The sequence below is a fragment of the Bombina bombina genome, chromosome 1 (genome assembly GCF_027579735.1).
Source record: "Bombina bombina isolate aBomBom1 chromosome 1, aBomBom1.pri, whole genome shotgun sequence".
Lineage (NCBI taxonomy): Eukaryota > Metazoa > Chordata > Amphibia > Anura > Bombinatoridae > Bombina > Bombina bombina.
In genome coordinates, this window is record NC_069499.1 from 1,124,308,790 (window position 1) to 1,124,327,008 (window position 18,219).

Sequence of the window (18,219 nt, forward strand, 5' to 3'; positions counted from 1 at the left end):
ACTTAGCCAGCAGAAGAAATTACACTCCCAGTGGGGGGGAAAGAAAAGGAATAACATTTTAAGTTCAATTGTTCTCTCTCAGTATTGAGCTTTGGTACACAGACATAAACAAGATAAGAAAACGTGTGTACAGAAAATGATAAAATATGGATATTGAATTTCCCTGCAGTCTCGACTTATTTTAAGGGGTCGCAACAAACCCTGATATTTCATATGCAAAAAAATAATTTGGAGAAGCAATTTTTCATACATTTTATACTCCTGCGGCTGATATAACAAGTCATTCAAAACACAATAAGAGAAAAATAATTTTACAGTATATGGTCCCTTTAATGGCCTTCTATCTAATCTTAAGTTTGAAAGAGTACACAAAGAACTTCCGCTTTAAAACAAGTCTGCTTCTGTACAGTTCAGGCTTGCCATTTCTGCTTGCCAGTAATAGGGACGGGGATGGGATTGTGTTATTGGCAAAGGATTGGACATTATATTTAACAAGGTAAAAATGATCTGAAGGGCCAATACTGTCATATTGTTATTCATAAAAAAATTGTTCTCCAGGACCACCAATTCCAGAAGACAGGAACTATGTTATTTGTCATGGTCCTCACAGATGTAATGTTGACCGGTCTTATAAGTCCTCTTCATCCTACTGAGAGTTTGTTTTTTGCCCTGAACTAGAAATGATCAAGTAGAAATGAGCATGACCATTGGTCCTCAGTGTAATATGTTTATTCCTTTTTTATAAGAAATAACACATTTATATGAAGTGTAATTTCATGTTACAAGTGTAGTTTTCTGTAACACTTCTATGTGGGTAATGTTTGCTATTGTTACCCAGCAGCTTATGTGGTTTCATGAATAATGCAAAATGAATTCAATGTAGACCTATTTTTGAGAAATTGGTCTTAATGATGTTGAACGCACCCTGTTTTGTTTATTCATGTGTGACATGCAGGTGTACCCTGCCATACTTGCTGTGGTCCAGTGATTCTTCCCTTCTATTCTTCTCCTTGGCTGTCTGCTAGCCTGGAGCATGCCGGGAAGTCATATTTTTGAAGGATAGATTTTAAAGTTTGGTTACATTTCAAGGCCTTCATACCCAGCATATAAGACTAACAGTAATATGCTGTCTTAGAGAGTGGGGGGGGGAGATTTATTGAGAATCTAGTTTACTCTCATTTTTTATTCATCTGTAATTCTTTCTATCTGCTAATTCTCAGTTGTCCTGGATGATTCGAAGCGGGTAGCAAAACGGAAGCTCATTGAAGAGAACAGGAGGCGGAGGCAGAAGGAGGAGATGATCAAGACCTTGCAGCAGCGTCCAGAGCCCAGCAGTGAGGAGTGGGAACTGATCAGAATAGTGACAGAAGCTCACAGAAGCACTAATGCACAGGGCAGCCACTGGAAACAGCGCAGGAAGTTTCTGGTAAGACTAATGGGAAATACAGGGGTCATATGGAGCGTTAGAAGCCTTTATAATTAAAGGTTGTGCAGAACATTACAATCAGTAAAGGCTATTAGGAAGGATAGTAAGATGCGTAATAAGTATATGGTTGTATGGACTAATTGGTGGTAATATTGAGTTAGGTAATGATATGAGCAATATGAGTTATGTTCTATATAACTACAGAAGGAAACAGAATATATAGTTGTATAAAAGTTCATGTAGGGCATGTAAGCCATGTTAGGGAATTGATGTATGGATTATTTGTGAAACTATAGAAACAGCTTGGTTAATTGTGCAAAGATAATAAGCAGTTTTTGTTAACATTAAAAATGTAACCATATGTCCCAATGGTCATATTTACTGTCCTCTATATAATACTATAGAGAAGAAGAACTTTCTCTTGTGTTTGGTAGAACATAACCAATCTCTGTGATTTCCTTAAGCAAACATCCTGCACAGATGGGGAGGCTGTGACCTCCCATAGAGAGCAAGCAGCATCTGTTGCCCCCCACTCACACTCCGACCCTCCCAGTAACAGAGTAGGGGCTGCAGCAGAGTGCGTGTGAGGAGACTGGGGTGATGAAGGTCAGCAAACAGCTGTCACCGTGACACTGCAGAACTAGTGCATTATGGGAGATGTGTTTTTATGCAGAAGTGCACTCTGCTACCTGCTACTTGCATTTGTGCATCAGGAGATGTTGGTATCTCTCTCTGCAACATAGTATTTGGTATCACTACACAAGAAAATGTTGTTAACCGTGTGACTGCATTGGGTCTTCTGCAAACTGGTACTAGTTTTTCTCAGCAATATATTTTGGTTATTACACACATGCATTTTGGCATTGTGTAGATTTATTCTGCAAGTTACTTGCAACATTGCTTCCTGTTTTTTTATTCTTCATTGTGTTGTATTTCTTCGTTTTGGTACCTTTTAGTGCAGTGGTACTGTTGCCAACATCTTGTTTACGTGATCTACAGCCGTGCACTCTGGTACCCACCACACTCTGCTTGTGAAGCAGTGTATTCTAGTAACTGTTATCCTGTGCAGCAGGTCCCTCCTGTTACTTGGCTGTGCATAAAATACATTATTACACCTGTAAATATGGGTCTCCATACCCCAAACACAGAAAGAGCATGCAATTTTAAAAATGTTTACTTACATATCAATGTGTGCCCAGTCTTTTTATATGTACCCTTTTTTGGCATCAGCTCTTACTGAGCATGTGGAAGAATTAAGTGTATATGAGTCTATAATTGAATTATAGCTGTCAAATTATTCAATGGACAGGGAAAGAAAGGCAATATTTGAAATGTTTAGAAAAAAATTCTACTAACAATCTGAATATCAAAATAAGTTCTATAGTATTGTCATTTTATTATGTACTTGTTAATTAGGCAATTCTACTATATTTAATGGCCCTTTAAGTATTTGCTGTAGAAAAGCTATGTAAACAAATCAGTGTAAGAAATTACACTCCCAGGTGGGAGGAAGGGAAGATAAGTAATACAATTTTAATTTTCAGCTGTTCTCTATGATCAGTATTGGACTTTGTTATACAGACAGATACAATGTGTGTATAGAAAGTGATAAAAATGAGTTCTGATTTGTCTTCAAGCTCAGCCTATTTGAATGGGTTGTTGTGTAAAAGAACAAAAACAGCTATTTTATATAACATGCCTAACAGCAATTTTGTATACATTTTATACTCTGCTGCTGGTATAAGAAGTCACTGCAAATACATTAAGGGGAAACTAATTTTAAAGTACACTGTCACTTAAATGGTAATTATTGGGCAACAGAGGAAATGGGCTTGTTTTCTCAAATTATTTAAATAAAGACAAGCTGGAACAGGGAAGTTCAGTAAAATATGCAATTGTATAGTAATATATAACATGTAGTTTTAATTCTAAAAATGTATTTTAATTTTCCATTTCCAGACTTTAGAAGTCTAACCCTGCTGTAATTGATTGGCCAGTGTAGTAACTCCCTGATATCTGGTATTGCGGGTTACAGCAGATTATACAATATACAAAAACATGTAAATCACTGCAAAACAAAGCAAATTTTGCTAACAAAAATGTTTTGTATGTAATTCTTTTGCAGTGATTAATTGATGATCTTTATACTATGCATTTGTATAAAAAATAGTTTGGTGTCCTATTAATCTTGAGAGAATGCCTTAAGTGCACACCAGCAAGATGATTTCACTGTGTGTGTCTGATTTGCATCCAGACCAGGTAATCATGGGATGGCACAGAAAAGGATATTTTGAAACTAGACAATATAAACAATTCATGTGTATTCTAAAAGTATCTCATAATAAATGTGGGCAAATGGATTATGATTGGGACTATAATCTCCTTTTAAAGGGACAGTCTACATCATAGTCATCTTAAAGTCTTACCTTTTATTAAGCTACACTACTGACAAAAAAAGCGTAGAGCCACAGTGAGTGGTGGGGAGGGAGGAGGAGGGGGAAGCAGGGAGAGGGGGTTGATATAGTGGAAAGTGGGGTATGGTAATGAGGGGGGGGGCAGCTACACTACAGCAAAAGAAATTTATTTGGTGAAATAAATAAAAATGAGAGCAAACTGGCTACTGGCAGACAGCTACCAGTACCTAAGATGGCGGCTAATAGGTAAAGGGGGGAGGGTTAGGGAGCTGTTTGGGGGGGGGATCAGGGAGGTTGTGGGTTAAGGAGGTATCCTACACTGCAGAAAATATAAATATAAAAAAAAAAGCCTGCAGAAATTATATATATATATATATATATATATATATATATTAAAAAAAAAAAGAGCAGTCAATAATGGTAACAAGGCGCTCTGCTAGACTTAGTTTCTCCAATAGGTGAAAACAGTTTATGAACAGGTTTTTTGTATGCTGTAAAAATGGATTTCTTTTGGAAAAAGACTTCTTGTTGTGTGATCATGAAGTAAGTAATTCCTGCTTACCAGTTTAAACCCCAATCTTATGAGGTAAGGTTTTCGCTCTGTCTGGGTAAAGCTGACTGTGTCTTTTAATCCCTGCATGATGACCTCCGAATTTCCTAGACCGCTTGTTATTCACTTGGTATTGAGTGAGCCACACAAATTCAATGGTAATCTTGGACTCTCTGTTGTTCATTCAAATGTTGGTGAGAATCTCTGTCCTCTCAGATTGTTATCCAAGTTATGCAGAAAAAGAAAAACACATAGCGTAATACTGTATTAATATAGGTAAGATTTATTATATACACAAAGTATTGCGCTTACATTATTAAACCTCAATCAAGTATGAGGTAAGATAAAAGCTTTATCCCAACACTGATGGTATGGTTGGTGTTTAGACTTTCAATGCCAAAAATGGTGCCGCAAAGAAGTGTGAATTTCTTTGCGAGTACTCAGGTGAGGATTATCCCCCACTGCCTACTATGTGAGTATGGGCTGAGTATACTATCAGCAGATGTACAGCAGCACTAATTATAACCCCTTGTGTTTCATACACAAGTGTTTGGGTATAACAATGTCCCCAGTGCTCTTATTAGAATATTCAAAAGCATGGGTTCAAATAAAAGCAAATATAAAAATAGTAATAGTAACGATAGCACTCTTGAAGAGTCTGTTAAAACGAGTATAGTATCCACCTGTCTGCTGAAAACACGGATTGAAAAATATATATATTACCGCTTATATATTAGCGCTAGAATGTTTCAGCAGTGTGATACAAAGTGTCGATGTTAGCCGAATGTAGAATGACCTGTCCGCCCACTTGCTGTATCCTTACACATTTCGAAGTCACAACAGACTTCTTCTTCAGACACACTTACCTCTTCAAGAGTGCTATCGTTAGTATTACTATTTTTATATTTGCTTTTATTTGAACCCATGCTTTTGAACTTTCTAATAAGAGCACTGGGGACATTGCTATACCCAAACATTTGTGTATGAAACACAAGGGGTTATAATTAGTGCTGCTGTACATCTGCTGATAGTATATTCAGCCCACAGGCCCCAGAAACTCGCATAGCAGGCACTGGGGGATAATCCTCACCTGAGTACTCACAAAGAAATTCACACTTCTTTGCGGCACCATTTTTGGCATTGAAAGTCTAAACACTAACCATATCATCAGTATTGGGATAAAGCTTTTATCTTACCTCATACTTGATTGAGGTTTAATAATGTAAGCGCAATACTTTGTGTATATAATAAATCTTACCTATATTATACAGTATTACGCTATGTGTTTTTCTTTTCCTGCGTAACTTGGATAACCATCTGAGGGGACAGAGATTCTCACCACCTGAGAGGATAGAGATTCTCACCAACATTTGAAAGAACAACAGAGAGTCCAAGATTACCATCAAGATTACCATTGAATTTGTGTGGCTCCCTCAATACCAAGTGAATAATAAGCAGTCTTGGAAATTCGGAGGTCATCACGCAGGGATTAAAAGACACAGTTAGCTTTACCCAGACAGAGCGAAAACCTTACCTCATAAGATTGGGGTTTTAGCTGGTAAGCAGGAATTACTTACTTCATTATCACACAACAAGAAGTCTTTTTCCAAAAGAAATCCATTTTTACAGCATACAAAAAACTTTTAATAAACTGTTTTCACCTATTGGAGAAACTAAGTCTAGCAGAGTGCCTTGTTACCATTATTGACTGCTCTCTTTTTTTGAATAATTGTTACAGTGACAATACTTAGGCAGCACGCTAACACATTGGAATACTATTCATTGTGCCTTGTTTACATCACATAGACACACCTACAGTTCTACCCAGTAATAGAACACACCCCTTTATATATTAAGTAAGGGTCTTTTGATACCAAATAGATCTACATTGTAAGGTATACATCACATACCCGAACTAGGAGTGGTATACTGAATACACCACTTAGGTTTTAGCACTGGTGTTCTCTCTTTACATAATATATATATATATATAGAGCCAGGAACAAGCGGGGGTATATGCACTCTCACCAAATACCATCAACTGCCAGGGTGCTATGTAGGAAAATTCATCAGCAAAATTGAGAAAAGCACTCACTGGTCTTTAGATAACTTATCCAAACAAAATTTATTAGTGACGTTTCGGGACAGATAGCGTCCCTTCCTCTGACCAACAGAAACTACAAACAAACTTGCCTTTTATTTTAGTACTGGCAGGCTTTCTGCCCGTACATAAAATGGGGATGACCATTGTAGGGTGAGGAAGGGAGGAGGGCTGTTTGAGAGGGATTGGGGGGGGGGGGAGTGTCAGGCGAGAGGGTAACCTATACACTAAAGCTAAAATTAATGCTACAATCTACCTAATTAACCCCTTCACTGCCGGGCATAATACAAGTGTGGTGCGCAGCTGCATTTAGCGGCCTTCTAATTACCAAAAAGAAATGCCAAAGCCATATATTTCTGCTATTTCTGAACAAAGAAGATCCCAGAGAAGCATTTACAACCATTTGTGCCATGATTGCACAAGCTGTTTGTAAATAATTTGTGAGAAACCTAAAATTGTGAAAAAGCTAATGATTTTTTTTTTTTTTTTTACCACATTTGGCGGTGAAATGGTGGCATGAAATATACCAAAATGGGCCTAGATCCATACTTTGGGTTGTCTACTAAAAAAATATGTATAGTTTTGATAGGTAAATATAAAAAAGGTTCTATTTCTGTTTTAATGTTCCTGGTGCAGGAGGCTATTTGCAGTTTAATCTAAGATAAGACTTTAAAGATGACTAAAATATAGACTGTCCCTTTAAGTGATTTAGATTGCATGCAGAAAAAGAATTTCAGTGTGTGCGGCAGTTTTAGTATCTTTTAGTGCACTAGTACTGTTCTGTGTGTTTGCTTTTCCCTATATGTTTTCCTGCCCTTCATGCTGTGCTTGCTGTGATCAGCAGTGCATACTAGCATATCTCTTTTTAAGAGCACTGCATATGTCAGTTTGTATTCTTAGGCCCATATTTATCAAGCTCCGTACGAAGCTTGAAGGGCCGTGTTTCTGGCGAGTCTTCAGACTCGCCAGAAACACGTTATGAAGCAGTGGTCTAAAGACCGCAGCTCCATAACCATGTCCGCCTGCTCTGAGCAGGCGGAAAGGAATCGCCGGAAATCAACCCGATAGAGTACGATCGGGTGGATTGACACCTCCCTGCTGGCGGCCGATTGGCCGCGAGTCAGCAGGGGGCGGCATTGCACCAGCAGCTCTTGTGAGCTGCTGGTGTAATGTTAAATGCGGAGAGCGTATTGCTCTCCGCATTTAGCGAGGTCTTGCGGACCTGATCCGCACTGTCAGATCAGGTCCACAAGACCTTTGATAAATAGGGGCCTTAGTGTGTAACCGTGCATTTCAATACCATCTGCTGAACTGTTGCTTCCTGGCAGCCTTTAAATGTGCAGATGGGGCTTATGACACCTTTTACAATCTAGGCATTTTGGTACGTGCGTTACTTAACAGTGCCCTGTTACAACCATCTATCAGTGTGCACTAAAAGGCTATAACACCTGGGCAGAAGTGCATTATGGTACCTTTCTGGTGACAGCATGGTATTTTTTTTTCATACTGAGACATGCTGCACTTGTCAGTCTGGCTTTACTACTCTGTGCATAATGTATTTTGGTACCTATTTGTAAGACATTGCAGTGGCAAGTAATAAAATAGGCTTTTCTCTATATTTAAAGGGACAGTCTACACCAGAATTTTTATTGTTTTAAAAGATAGATAATCCCTTTATTACCCATTCCCCAGTTTTGCATAACCAACACAGTTATAAAAATATACTTTTAACCTCTGTGATTATCTTGTATCTAAGCCTCTGCAAACTGCCCCTTTTTAAAATTCTTTTGACAGACTTGCAGCCTAGCCAATCAGTGCCTGCTCCCAGATAACTTCACGTGCACGAGCACAGTGTTATCTATATGAAATATGTGAACTAACACCCTCTAGTAGTGAAAAACTGTTAAAATGCAATCTGAAAAGAGGTGGTCTTCAAGGTCTAAGAAATTAGCATATGAACCTCCTAGGTTAAGCTTTCAACTAAGAATACCAAGAGAGCAAAGCAAAATTGGTGATAAAAATAAATTGGAAAATTGTTTAAAATTACATGCTCTATCTGATTCATGAAAGTTTATTTTGGCCTAGACTGTCCCTTTAATACATAGTGGAGTAGTTCCTTTGTGTCAGATACTTTTGTGTGTACCGCAGTCCTATCATTATTTTATCAAACATTGTGATGTGTTTGATGCTGGTATCCATCTCTTATGCTATTAGTATGTAATGCATTTTGGATACCCATTAATTTGTGTATTTAAAGGGACATAATACTCATATGCTAAATCACTTGAAACTGATGCAGTATAACTGTAAAAAGCTGACAAGAAAATATCACCTGAGCATCTCTATGTAAAATAAAGAAGATATTGTACCTCACAATCTCCTCAGCTCAGCAGAGGAAGTTCTGTGTAAAAAGTTATAATTCAGCTGCTGCCCAGCTGCAGGTAAAAAAAAAAATGAAGAAATGAACAGCAGCCAATCAGCATCAACAGTGCTGAGGTCATGAACTCTTTTACTATGATCTCATGAGATTTCACTTAACTCTCATGAGATTTCATAGTAAACTTCCTTAAACTGAATAGGGAAATAACATGTGAGTGCACGAAAGCTCACTCCCTTAGCAGTCCCGGGACAGGCATACTGATTTCCTGCTTAAATGTCTTTTACAATGGGATTTGGCTACTGAGGAATTTCTGAGGTAAAATACTTTTTTTCTACATAGAGTTGTTCAGGTGATAGCTTTCACTTTCAAGTGTTTCAACATTTGGGTATCATGGCCCTTTAAGTATTCTGATTCTTGTCTTTATAAGAGCCACTTGGTATCTGCCTGTGTGTGCATAAATGCATTCTGGTATTGTATTGTTTCTTTCTGGCAACTCTAATAAATAAATTGTATTTTTTTATGTATAGAACATTTTGTAACATAAACACTGAATCATTGGTATTCAGAAATTACAGACTAACATTTAGAGCTTATGACAACAACCTATAATGTGGCTTCATGATCGATGTCTTCTACTTCTAAGACCAGCAAAATCAACTGGGTGATACAGGCATGTGCATTTTTTCAGGGAGAGATAGAAGCAGCTGGGAACAGCTACCCGCTCCCTCCCCCTCCTTTCTCCCTCCTCTACATGTCACGTGGAAGAGACATGCGGCTCCCCCTCTAGTTCATTCTGCCTGGGTAACCAGCTCCCTCTGGTGGATTTAGAAATGAGCAGCAGTAAGTCCTTTTATATAGTAAAGCTGTTGAGCTATTCCTACCACATTAGTGATTTGAAATAATAAATTAAATTTGTTTGAATAAGCATCTCTATGATAAGATGTCTGCGGATGGGTAAGAAAACATCAAATGTGTTATTTTACAAAATTAAAGGTCTTCATATGATTAAACGAACTAATAAAAAAAAACTAGAGCCTTTCACCTTTCCTTCTTGAATCTTTGTAGCATATATGATTATAATTTTAAAACACGAACTGCCAAACTTGATTTCCTTCTAAATACAGAGAGAGTCCATAGCTGCATTCATTACTTTTGGGAATACACAACCTGGCCACCAGGAGGAGGCAAAGACGCCCAAGCCAAAGGCTTAAATACCTCCCCCACTTCCCTCATCCCCCAGTCATTATTTGCCTTTCGTCACAGGAGGTTGGAAGTGTCAGAAGATTACGGAGTAGTTCCTTATGGAGGGTGGTACTCTTCGAGATGGGACTGGAGTTTTAAGTAGTCTTGTCAGCCTCTCAGTGAGAGCATTGATAAAAGTTAGAGTCCAGAGATGCAGGGAGAGTCTTTCTGCAAAACCATACCGACTCATATTAACAGCTCCATAAGCAATCAGCGTTGACGAGTTTCGCTGGCTGCTTTTCTGCACTCAAGTCCATGTCAGAAGTGCTGCTACCAACTGTCACACTTGAAGGACCGTGTTGCTGCTCCACGCCATAGATTCTGGTAAGATCTTTTCAATTTTACATGCTTGTAACGTTAGAAGACAGGGTCTCAGTGGGACTCCTTTATCTTTATGGAATCAAGGGTTAATGTCTCCAGAGGGGGATTATTGAACAGTGGGGGCTGTAATCATGTTTGTTATGTGATTTTGACTGCTTATGTGTGACGTTTGGGGCTCATAGGCTTTTACGGAACGTACAAGTTATTTTCGAGCTGTGCAGTTTTATGGACTGGCGCGCTTTTCTTAGCGGGAGTGAATCCTGCACATTGCACCACGTGACCGGGTACGGTCATGTTTTTGTTTCCCATTTCTGTATTCCTGACCATGCGACTGAGGAGAGGATCCATTTTCTCTACCTGTCTGGGTCATAGGAGGTGGTGAGTGCCCCAGCCATTGGATGTGTAAGGTCCCAGTTGTTATTTTACCATAATCTACTTAGTCGAGTTATAGAGGACTCTTAAATGTTAGAGGGGGTTTTCTCTAATTCAGATTTTGATACCTGTGTATATTGTGAGGACACCCGGGTTACCCAGTCCTCTCAATTATGTTCCGTATGCCGCAATAGAGTGTTCTCATCTTCTCATGTTGGAACGTTTGAGACCACTGAGCCATCCACCTCTGAGAATTCTGCATTCCGTGAGGTATGTTCCCTAACATCTTCTGTTCCTACACAGGCGGTTGCCCCGCATACCGTTACTCCTTTCTCCTACATTGGTGTGTCCGGTCCACGGCTTCATCCTTACTTGTGGGAATATTCTCTTCCCTAACAGGAAATGGCAAAGAGAGCACAGCAAAAGCTGCCCATATAGCTCCCCCTCTGGCTCCGCCCCCCAGTCATTCTCTTTGCCGCTCTGAACAAGTAGCATCTCCACGGGGATGGTAAAGAGTATGTGGTGTTAGTTGTAGTTTTATTTCTTCTATCAAGAGTTTGTTATTTTAAAATAGTGCCGGTTTGTACTATTTACTCTACAACAGAAAGTGATGAAGAGTTCTGTTAAAAGAGGAGTATGATTTTAGCAACAGTAACTAAAATCCATTGCTGTTCCCACGCAGGACTGTTGAAACCAGAGAACTTCAGTTGGGGGGAACAGTTTGCAGACTTTTCTGCTCCAGGTATGACTAGTCTCTTTTCTAACAAGACATAGTAATGCTAGAAGACTGTCATTTTCCCTTATGGGATCGGTAAGCCATTTTCTTAGACTCATAACAGAATGAAGGCTTATAAATGGGCTCTATACTGGTTGACACTTTTGTGGGCTAAATCGATTGATTTATATAATATTTCTCCAACATTGGTGTGTCCGGTCCACGGCGTCATCCATAACTTGTGGGAATATTCTCCTCCCCAACAGGAAATGGCAAAGAGCACAGCAAAAGCTGTCCATATAGTCCCTCCCAGGCTCCGCCCCCCCAGTCATTCTCTTTGCCGCTCTGAACAAGTAGCATCTCCACGGAGATGGTGAAGAGTATGTGGTGTTTAGTTGTAGTTTTTATTCTACTATCAAGAGTTTGTTATTTTAAAATAGTGCTGGTATGTACTATTTGCTCTGAAACAGAAAAAGATGAAGAGTTCTGTTTGTGAGAGGAGTATGATTTTAGCAGCAGTAACTAAAATCGATTGCTGTTCCCACACAGGACTGTTGAGATGAGATAACTTCAGTTGGGGGGAGCAGTTGGCAGACTTTTCTACTTAAGGTATGACTAGCCATATTTCTAACAAGACTGTGTAATGCTGGAAGGCTGTCATTTTTCCCCTCATGGGGATCGGTAAGCCATTTTCTTAGTCTCAAACAGAATAAAGGGCTTAATATGGGCTATAAAACTGGTAGACACTTTTATGGGCTAGATCGATTGCTTTATTTAGGCATTTTATACAGTTTGATGTTCAAATTCACACTTTATAACTTTGGGGAACGTTTTTTTACGTCAGGCACTGGTTTAGACACCTTCTCAGTCAGGAAGGGCCTTCTCTGTAGTAGGCAGAGCCTCATTTTCGCGCCATTACTGCGCAGTTACTTTTGAGAGCAATACATGCAGCTGCATGTGTGTGGGTCTGGAATTAGTTGAAAAGGTTCCTAGAAGGCTTCATTTGGTATCGTATACTCCCCTGGGTTTGGTGAAGTCGCAGCAAAGGCTGGGGCTGGGACTGTAAGGGGGTTAAAACTGTTAAAGGCTCCGGTTTCCACATTTTAAGTGTTAACAGCCTGAAATTTGGGGTGTAATGCTTTGAATGCTTTAAGACACTGTGGTGAAAATTTGGTTAAATTTGAACAATTCCTTCATAGTTTTTCACATATTCAGTAATAAAGTGTGCCCTGTTTAAAATTTAAAGAGACAGTTACGGTTTTGTTTTAAAACGGTTTTTGTACTTTATTGACAAGTTTAAGCCTGTTTAACATGTCTGTGCCTTCAGATAGACTATGTTCTGTGTGTATGGAAGCCAAAGTGTCTCCCCCTTCAAATATGTGTGATAATTGTGCCATAGCGTCCAAACAAAGTAAGGACAGTACTGCCACAGATAGTAAAGTTGCCCAAGATGATTCATCAGATGAAGGGAGTAGACATAGTTCTACATCATCTCCTTCTGTGTCTACACCAGTTTTGCCCACGCAGGAGACCCCTAGTACTTCTAGCGCGCCAATGCTTGTTACTATGCAACAATTGACAGCAGTAATGGATAACTCCATAGCAAATATTTTATCCAAAATGCCTGCATTTCAGAGAAAGCGTGATTGCTCTGTTTCTTTCATGTAATTAGCAAGAGTCCATGAGCTAGTGACGTATGGGATATACATTCCTACCAGGAGGGGCAAAGTTTCCCAAACCTCAAAATGCCTATAAATACACCCCTCACCACACCCACAAATCAGTTTTTACAAACTTTGCCTCCTATGGAGGTGGTGAAGTAAGTTTGTGCTAGATTCTACGTTGATATGCGCTCCGCAGCAGGTTGGAGCCCGGTTTTCCTCTCAGCGTGCAGTGAATGTCAGAGGGATGTGAGGAGAGTATTGCCTATTTGAATTCAATGATCTCCTTCTACGGGGTCTATTTCATAGGTTCTCTGTTATCGGACGTAGAGATTCATCTCTTACCTCCCTTTTCAGATCGACGATATACTCTTATTTATATACCATTACCTCTGCTGATTTTCGTTTCAGTACTGGTTTGGCTTTCTACAACATGTAGATGAGTGTCCTGGGGTAAGTAAATCTTATTTTCTGTGACACTCTAAGCTATGGTTGGGCACTTTTTTATAAAGTTCTAAATATATGTATTCAAACATTTATTTGCCTTGACTCAGGATTTTCAACATTCCTTATTTCAGACAGTCAGTTTCATATTTGGGATAATGCATATGAATAAATCATTTTTTTCTTACCTTAAAAATTTGACTTTTTCCCTGTGGGCTGTTAGGCTCGCGGGGGCTGAAAATGCTTCATTTTATTGCGTCATTCTTGGCGCTGACTTTTTTGGCGCAAATTTTTTTTTTCTTTTTCCGGCGTCATACGTGTCGCCGGAAGTTGCGTCATTTTTGACGTTCTTTTGCGCCAAAAGTGTCGGCGTCACTATTGTCTCCACATTATTTAAGTCTCATTTTTTATTGCTTCTGGTTGCTAGAAGCTTGTTCACTGGCATTTTTTTCCCATTCCTGAAACTGTCATTTAAGGAATTTGATCAATTTTGCTTTATATGTTGTTTTTTCTATTACATATTGCAAGATGTCCCACGTTGAAACTGAGTCAGAAGATACTTCTGGAAAATCGCTGCCTGGGGCTGGAGCTACCAAAGCTAAGTGTATCTGCTATAAACTTATGGTATCTGTTCCTCCAGCTGTTGTTTGTACTGTTTTGTCATGACAAGCTTGTTAATGCAGATAATATTTCCTTTAGTACTGTTACATTACCTGTTGCTGTTCTGTCAACATCTAATACTCAGAGTGTTCCTGATAACATAAGAGATTTTGTTTCTAAATCCATTAAGAAGGCTATGTCTGTTATTCCTCCTTCTAGTAAACGTAAAAAGTCTTTTAAAACTTCTCATTTTTCAGATGAATTTTTAAATGAACATCATCATTCTGATTCTGATAATGGTTCTTCTGGTTCAGAGGATTCTGTCTCAGAGGTTGATGCTGATAAATCTTCATATTTATTTAAAATGGAATTTATTCGTTCTTTACTTAAAGAAGTCCTAATTGCATTAGAAATTGAGGATTCTGGTCCTCTTGATACTAAATCTAAACGTTTAGATAAGGTTTTTAAATCTCCTGTAGTTATTCCAGAAGTTTTTCCTGTCCCTAGTGCTATTTCTGAAGTAATTTCCAGGGAATGGAATAATTTGGGTAATTCATTTACTCCTTCTAAACGTTTTAAGTAATTATATCCTGTGCCATCTGACAGATTAGAGTTTTGGGACAAAATCCCTAAAGTTGATGGGGCTGTCTCTACTCTTGTTAAAGCGTACTACTCTACGGCAGATGGTACTTCCTTTAAGGATCCTTTAGATAGGAAAATTGAATCCTTTCTAAGAAAAGCTTACTTGTGTTCAGGTAATCTTCTTAGACCTGCTATATCTTTAGCGGATGTTGCTGCAGCTTCATCTTTTGGTTAGAAGCTTTAGCGCAACAAGTAACAGATCATAATTCTCATAGCATTTTTTCAACATGCTAATAATTTTATTTGTGATGCCATCTTTGATATCATTAGAGTTGATGTCAGGTATATGTCTCTAGCTATTTTAGCTAGAAGAGCTTTATGGCTTAAAACTTGGAATGCTGATATGTCTTCTAAGTCTACTCTGCTTTCCCTTTCTTTCCAGGGTAATAATCGTTTTCGTTCCTTTCGTCACAACAAGGAACAAAAACCTGATCCTTCATCCTCGGGAGCGGTACCAGTTTGGAAACCATCTCCAGTCTGGAATAAATCCAAGCCTTTTAGAAAATCAAAACCAGCTCCTAAGTCCACATGAAGGTGCGGCCCTCATTCCAGCTCAGCTGGTAGGGGGCAGATTACGTTTTTTCAAAGAAATTTGGATCAATTCCGTTCACATTCTTTGGATTCAGAACATTGTTTCAGAAGGGTACAGAATTGGCTTCAAGATAAGGCCTCCTGCAAAGAGATTTTTTCTTTCCCGTGTCCCAGTAAACCCAGCGAAGGCTCAAGCATTTCTGAATTGTGTTTCAGATCTAGAGTTGACTGGAGTAATTTTGCCAGTTCCAGTTCTGGAACAAGGACTGGGGTGTTATTCAAATCTCTTCATTGTACCAAAGAAGGAGAATTCCTTCAGACCAGTTCTGGATCTAAAAATATTGAATCGTTATGTAAGGATACCAACATTCAAAATGGTAACTGTAAGGACTATCCTGCCTTTTGTTCAGCAAGGGCATTATATGTCTACAATAGATTTACAGGATGCATATCTGCATATTCCGATTCATCCAGATCACTATCCGTTTCTGAGATTCTCATTCCTAGACAAGCATTACCAGTTTGTGGCTCTGCCGTTTGGCCTAGCAACAGCTCCAAGAATTTTTACTAAGGTTCTCGGTGCCCTTCTGTCTGTAATCAGAGAACAGGGTATTGTGGTATTTCCTTATTTGGACGATATCTTGGTACTTGCTCAGTCTTTAAATTTAGCAGAATCTCATACGAATCGACTTGTGTTGTTTCTTCAAGATCATGGTTGGAGGATCAATTTACTAAAAAGTTCATTGATTCCTCAGACAAGGGTAACCTTTTTGGGTTTCCAGATAGATTCAGTGTCCATGACTATATCTTTGACAGACAAGAGATGTCTAAAATTGATATCAGCTTGTCGAAACCTTCATTCACAATCATTCCCTTCGGTAGCCTTATGCATGGAAATTCTAGGTCTTATGACTGCTGCATCGGACGCTATCCCCTTTGCTCGTTTTCACATGCGACCTCTTCAGCTCTGTATGCTGAACCAGTGGTGCAGGGATTACACAAAGATATCTCAATTAATATCTTTAAAACCGATTATACAACACTCTCTGACGTGGTGGACAGATCACCATCGTTTAGTTCAGGGGGCTTCTTTTGTTCTTCCGACCTGGACTATAATCTCAACAGATGCAAGTCTTACAGGTTGGGGAGCTGTGTGGGGGTCTCTGACGGCACAAGGGGTTTGGGAATCTCAGGAGGTGAGATTACCGATCAATATTTTGGAACTCCGTGCAATTTTCAGAGCTCTTCAGTCTTGGCCTCTTCTAAAGAGAGAATCGTTCATTTGTTTTCAGACAATGTCACAACTGTGGCATACATCAATCATCAAGGAGGGACTCACAGCCCTCTGGCTATGAAAGAAGTATCTCAAATTCTGGTTTGGGCGGAATCCAGCTCCTGTCTAGTTTCTGCGGTTCATTTCCCAGGTATAGACAATTGGGAAGCGGATTATCTCAGTCGCCAAACGTTGTATCCGGGCGAATGGTCTCTTCATCCAGAGGTATTTCTTCAGATTGTCCAAATGTGGGGACTTCAAGAAATAGATCTGATGGCTTCTCATCTAAACAAGAAACTTCCCAGGTATCTGTCCAGATCCAGGGATCCTCAAGCGGAAGCAGTGGATGCATTGTCACTTTTTTGGAAGTATCATCCTGCTTATATCTTTCCGCCTCTAGTTCTTCTTCCAAGAGTGATCTCCAAGATTCTGAAGGAATGCTCGTTTGTTCTGCTGGTAGCTCCAGCATGGCCTCACAGGTTTTGGTATGCGGATCTTGTCCGGATGGCCTCTTGCCAACCGTGGACTCTTCCGTTAAGACTAAACTTTCTGTCGCAAGGTCCTTTTTTTCCATCAGGATCTCAAATCCTTAAATTTAAAGGTATGGAGATTGAACGCTTGATTCTTAGTCAAAGAGGTTTCTCTGACTCTGTGATTAATACTATGTTACAGGCTCGTAAATCTGTAACTAGGGAGATATAGAGTCTGGAAGACTTATATTTCTTGGTGTCTTTCTCATCATTTTTCCTGGCATTCTTTTAGAATTCCGAGAATTTTACAGTTTCTTCAGGATGGTTTGGAGAAAGGTTTGTCTGCAAGTTCCTTGAAAGGACAAATCTCTGCTCTTTCTGTTCTTTTTCACAGAAAGATTGCTAATTGCTCATTGTTTTGTATAAGCTTTGGTTCATATAAAACCTGTCATTAAGTCAATTTCTCCTCCTTGGAGTTTGAATTTGGTTCTGGGGGCTCTTCAAGCTCCTTTGTTTGAACCTATGCATTCGTTGGTCATTAAATTACTTTCTTGGAAAGTTTTGTTCCTTTTGGCCATCTCTTCTGCCAGAAGAGTTTCTGAATTATCTGCTCTTTCTTGTGAGTCTCCTTTTCTGATTTTTCATCAGGATAAGGCGGTGTTGCAAACTTCTTTTTAATTTTTACCTAAGGTTGTGAATTCTAACAACATTAGTAGAGAAATTGTGGTTCCTTCATTGTGTCCTAATCCTAAGAATTCTAAGGAGAGATCATTGCATTCTTTGGATGTAGTTAGAGCTTTGAAATATTATGTTGAAGCTACTAAGAATTTCCGAAAGACTTCTAGTCTATTTGTTATCTTTTCCGGTTCTAGGAAAGGTCAGAAGGCCTCTGCCATTTCTTTGGCATCTTGGTTGAAATCTTTAATTCATCATGCTTATGTCGAGTCGGGTAAAACTCCGCCTCAAAGGATTACAGCTCATTCTACTAGGTCAGTTTCTACTTCCTGGGCGTTTAGGAATGAAGCTTCGGTTGATCAGATTTGCAAAGCAGCAACTTGGTCTTCTTTGCATATTTTT

General features: G+C 39.1%; 1 protein-coding gene across 6 annotated transcripts in view; it reads left to right on the forward strand.

The window, feature by feature from the left end:
* The window catches only part of THRA (thyroid hormone receptor alpha), a 672,980-nt gene that overhangs the window by 625,155 nt on the left and 29,606 nt on the right, over positions 1–18,219 (forward strand). For all 6 annotated transcript variants that reach the window (XM_053698205.1, XM_053698250.1, XM_053698223.1 and 3 more), the window contains one exon: positions 1,221–1,426. In XM_053698205.1, the coding sequence (XP_053554180.1) occupies positions 1,221–1,426 (206 nt within the window). The remainder of the gene's footprint in view (positions 1–1,220; positions 1,427–18,219) is intronic.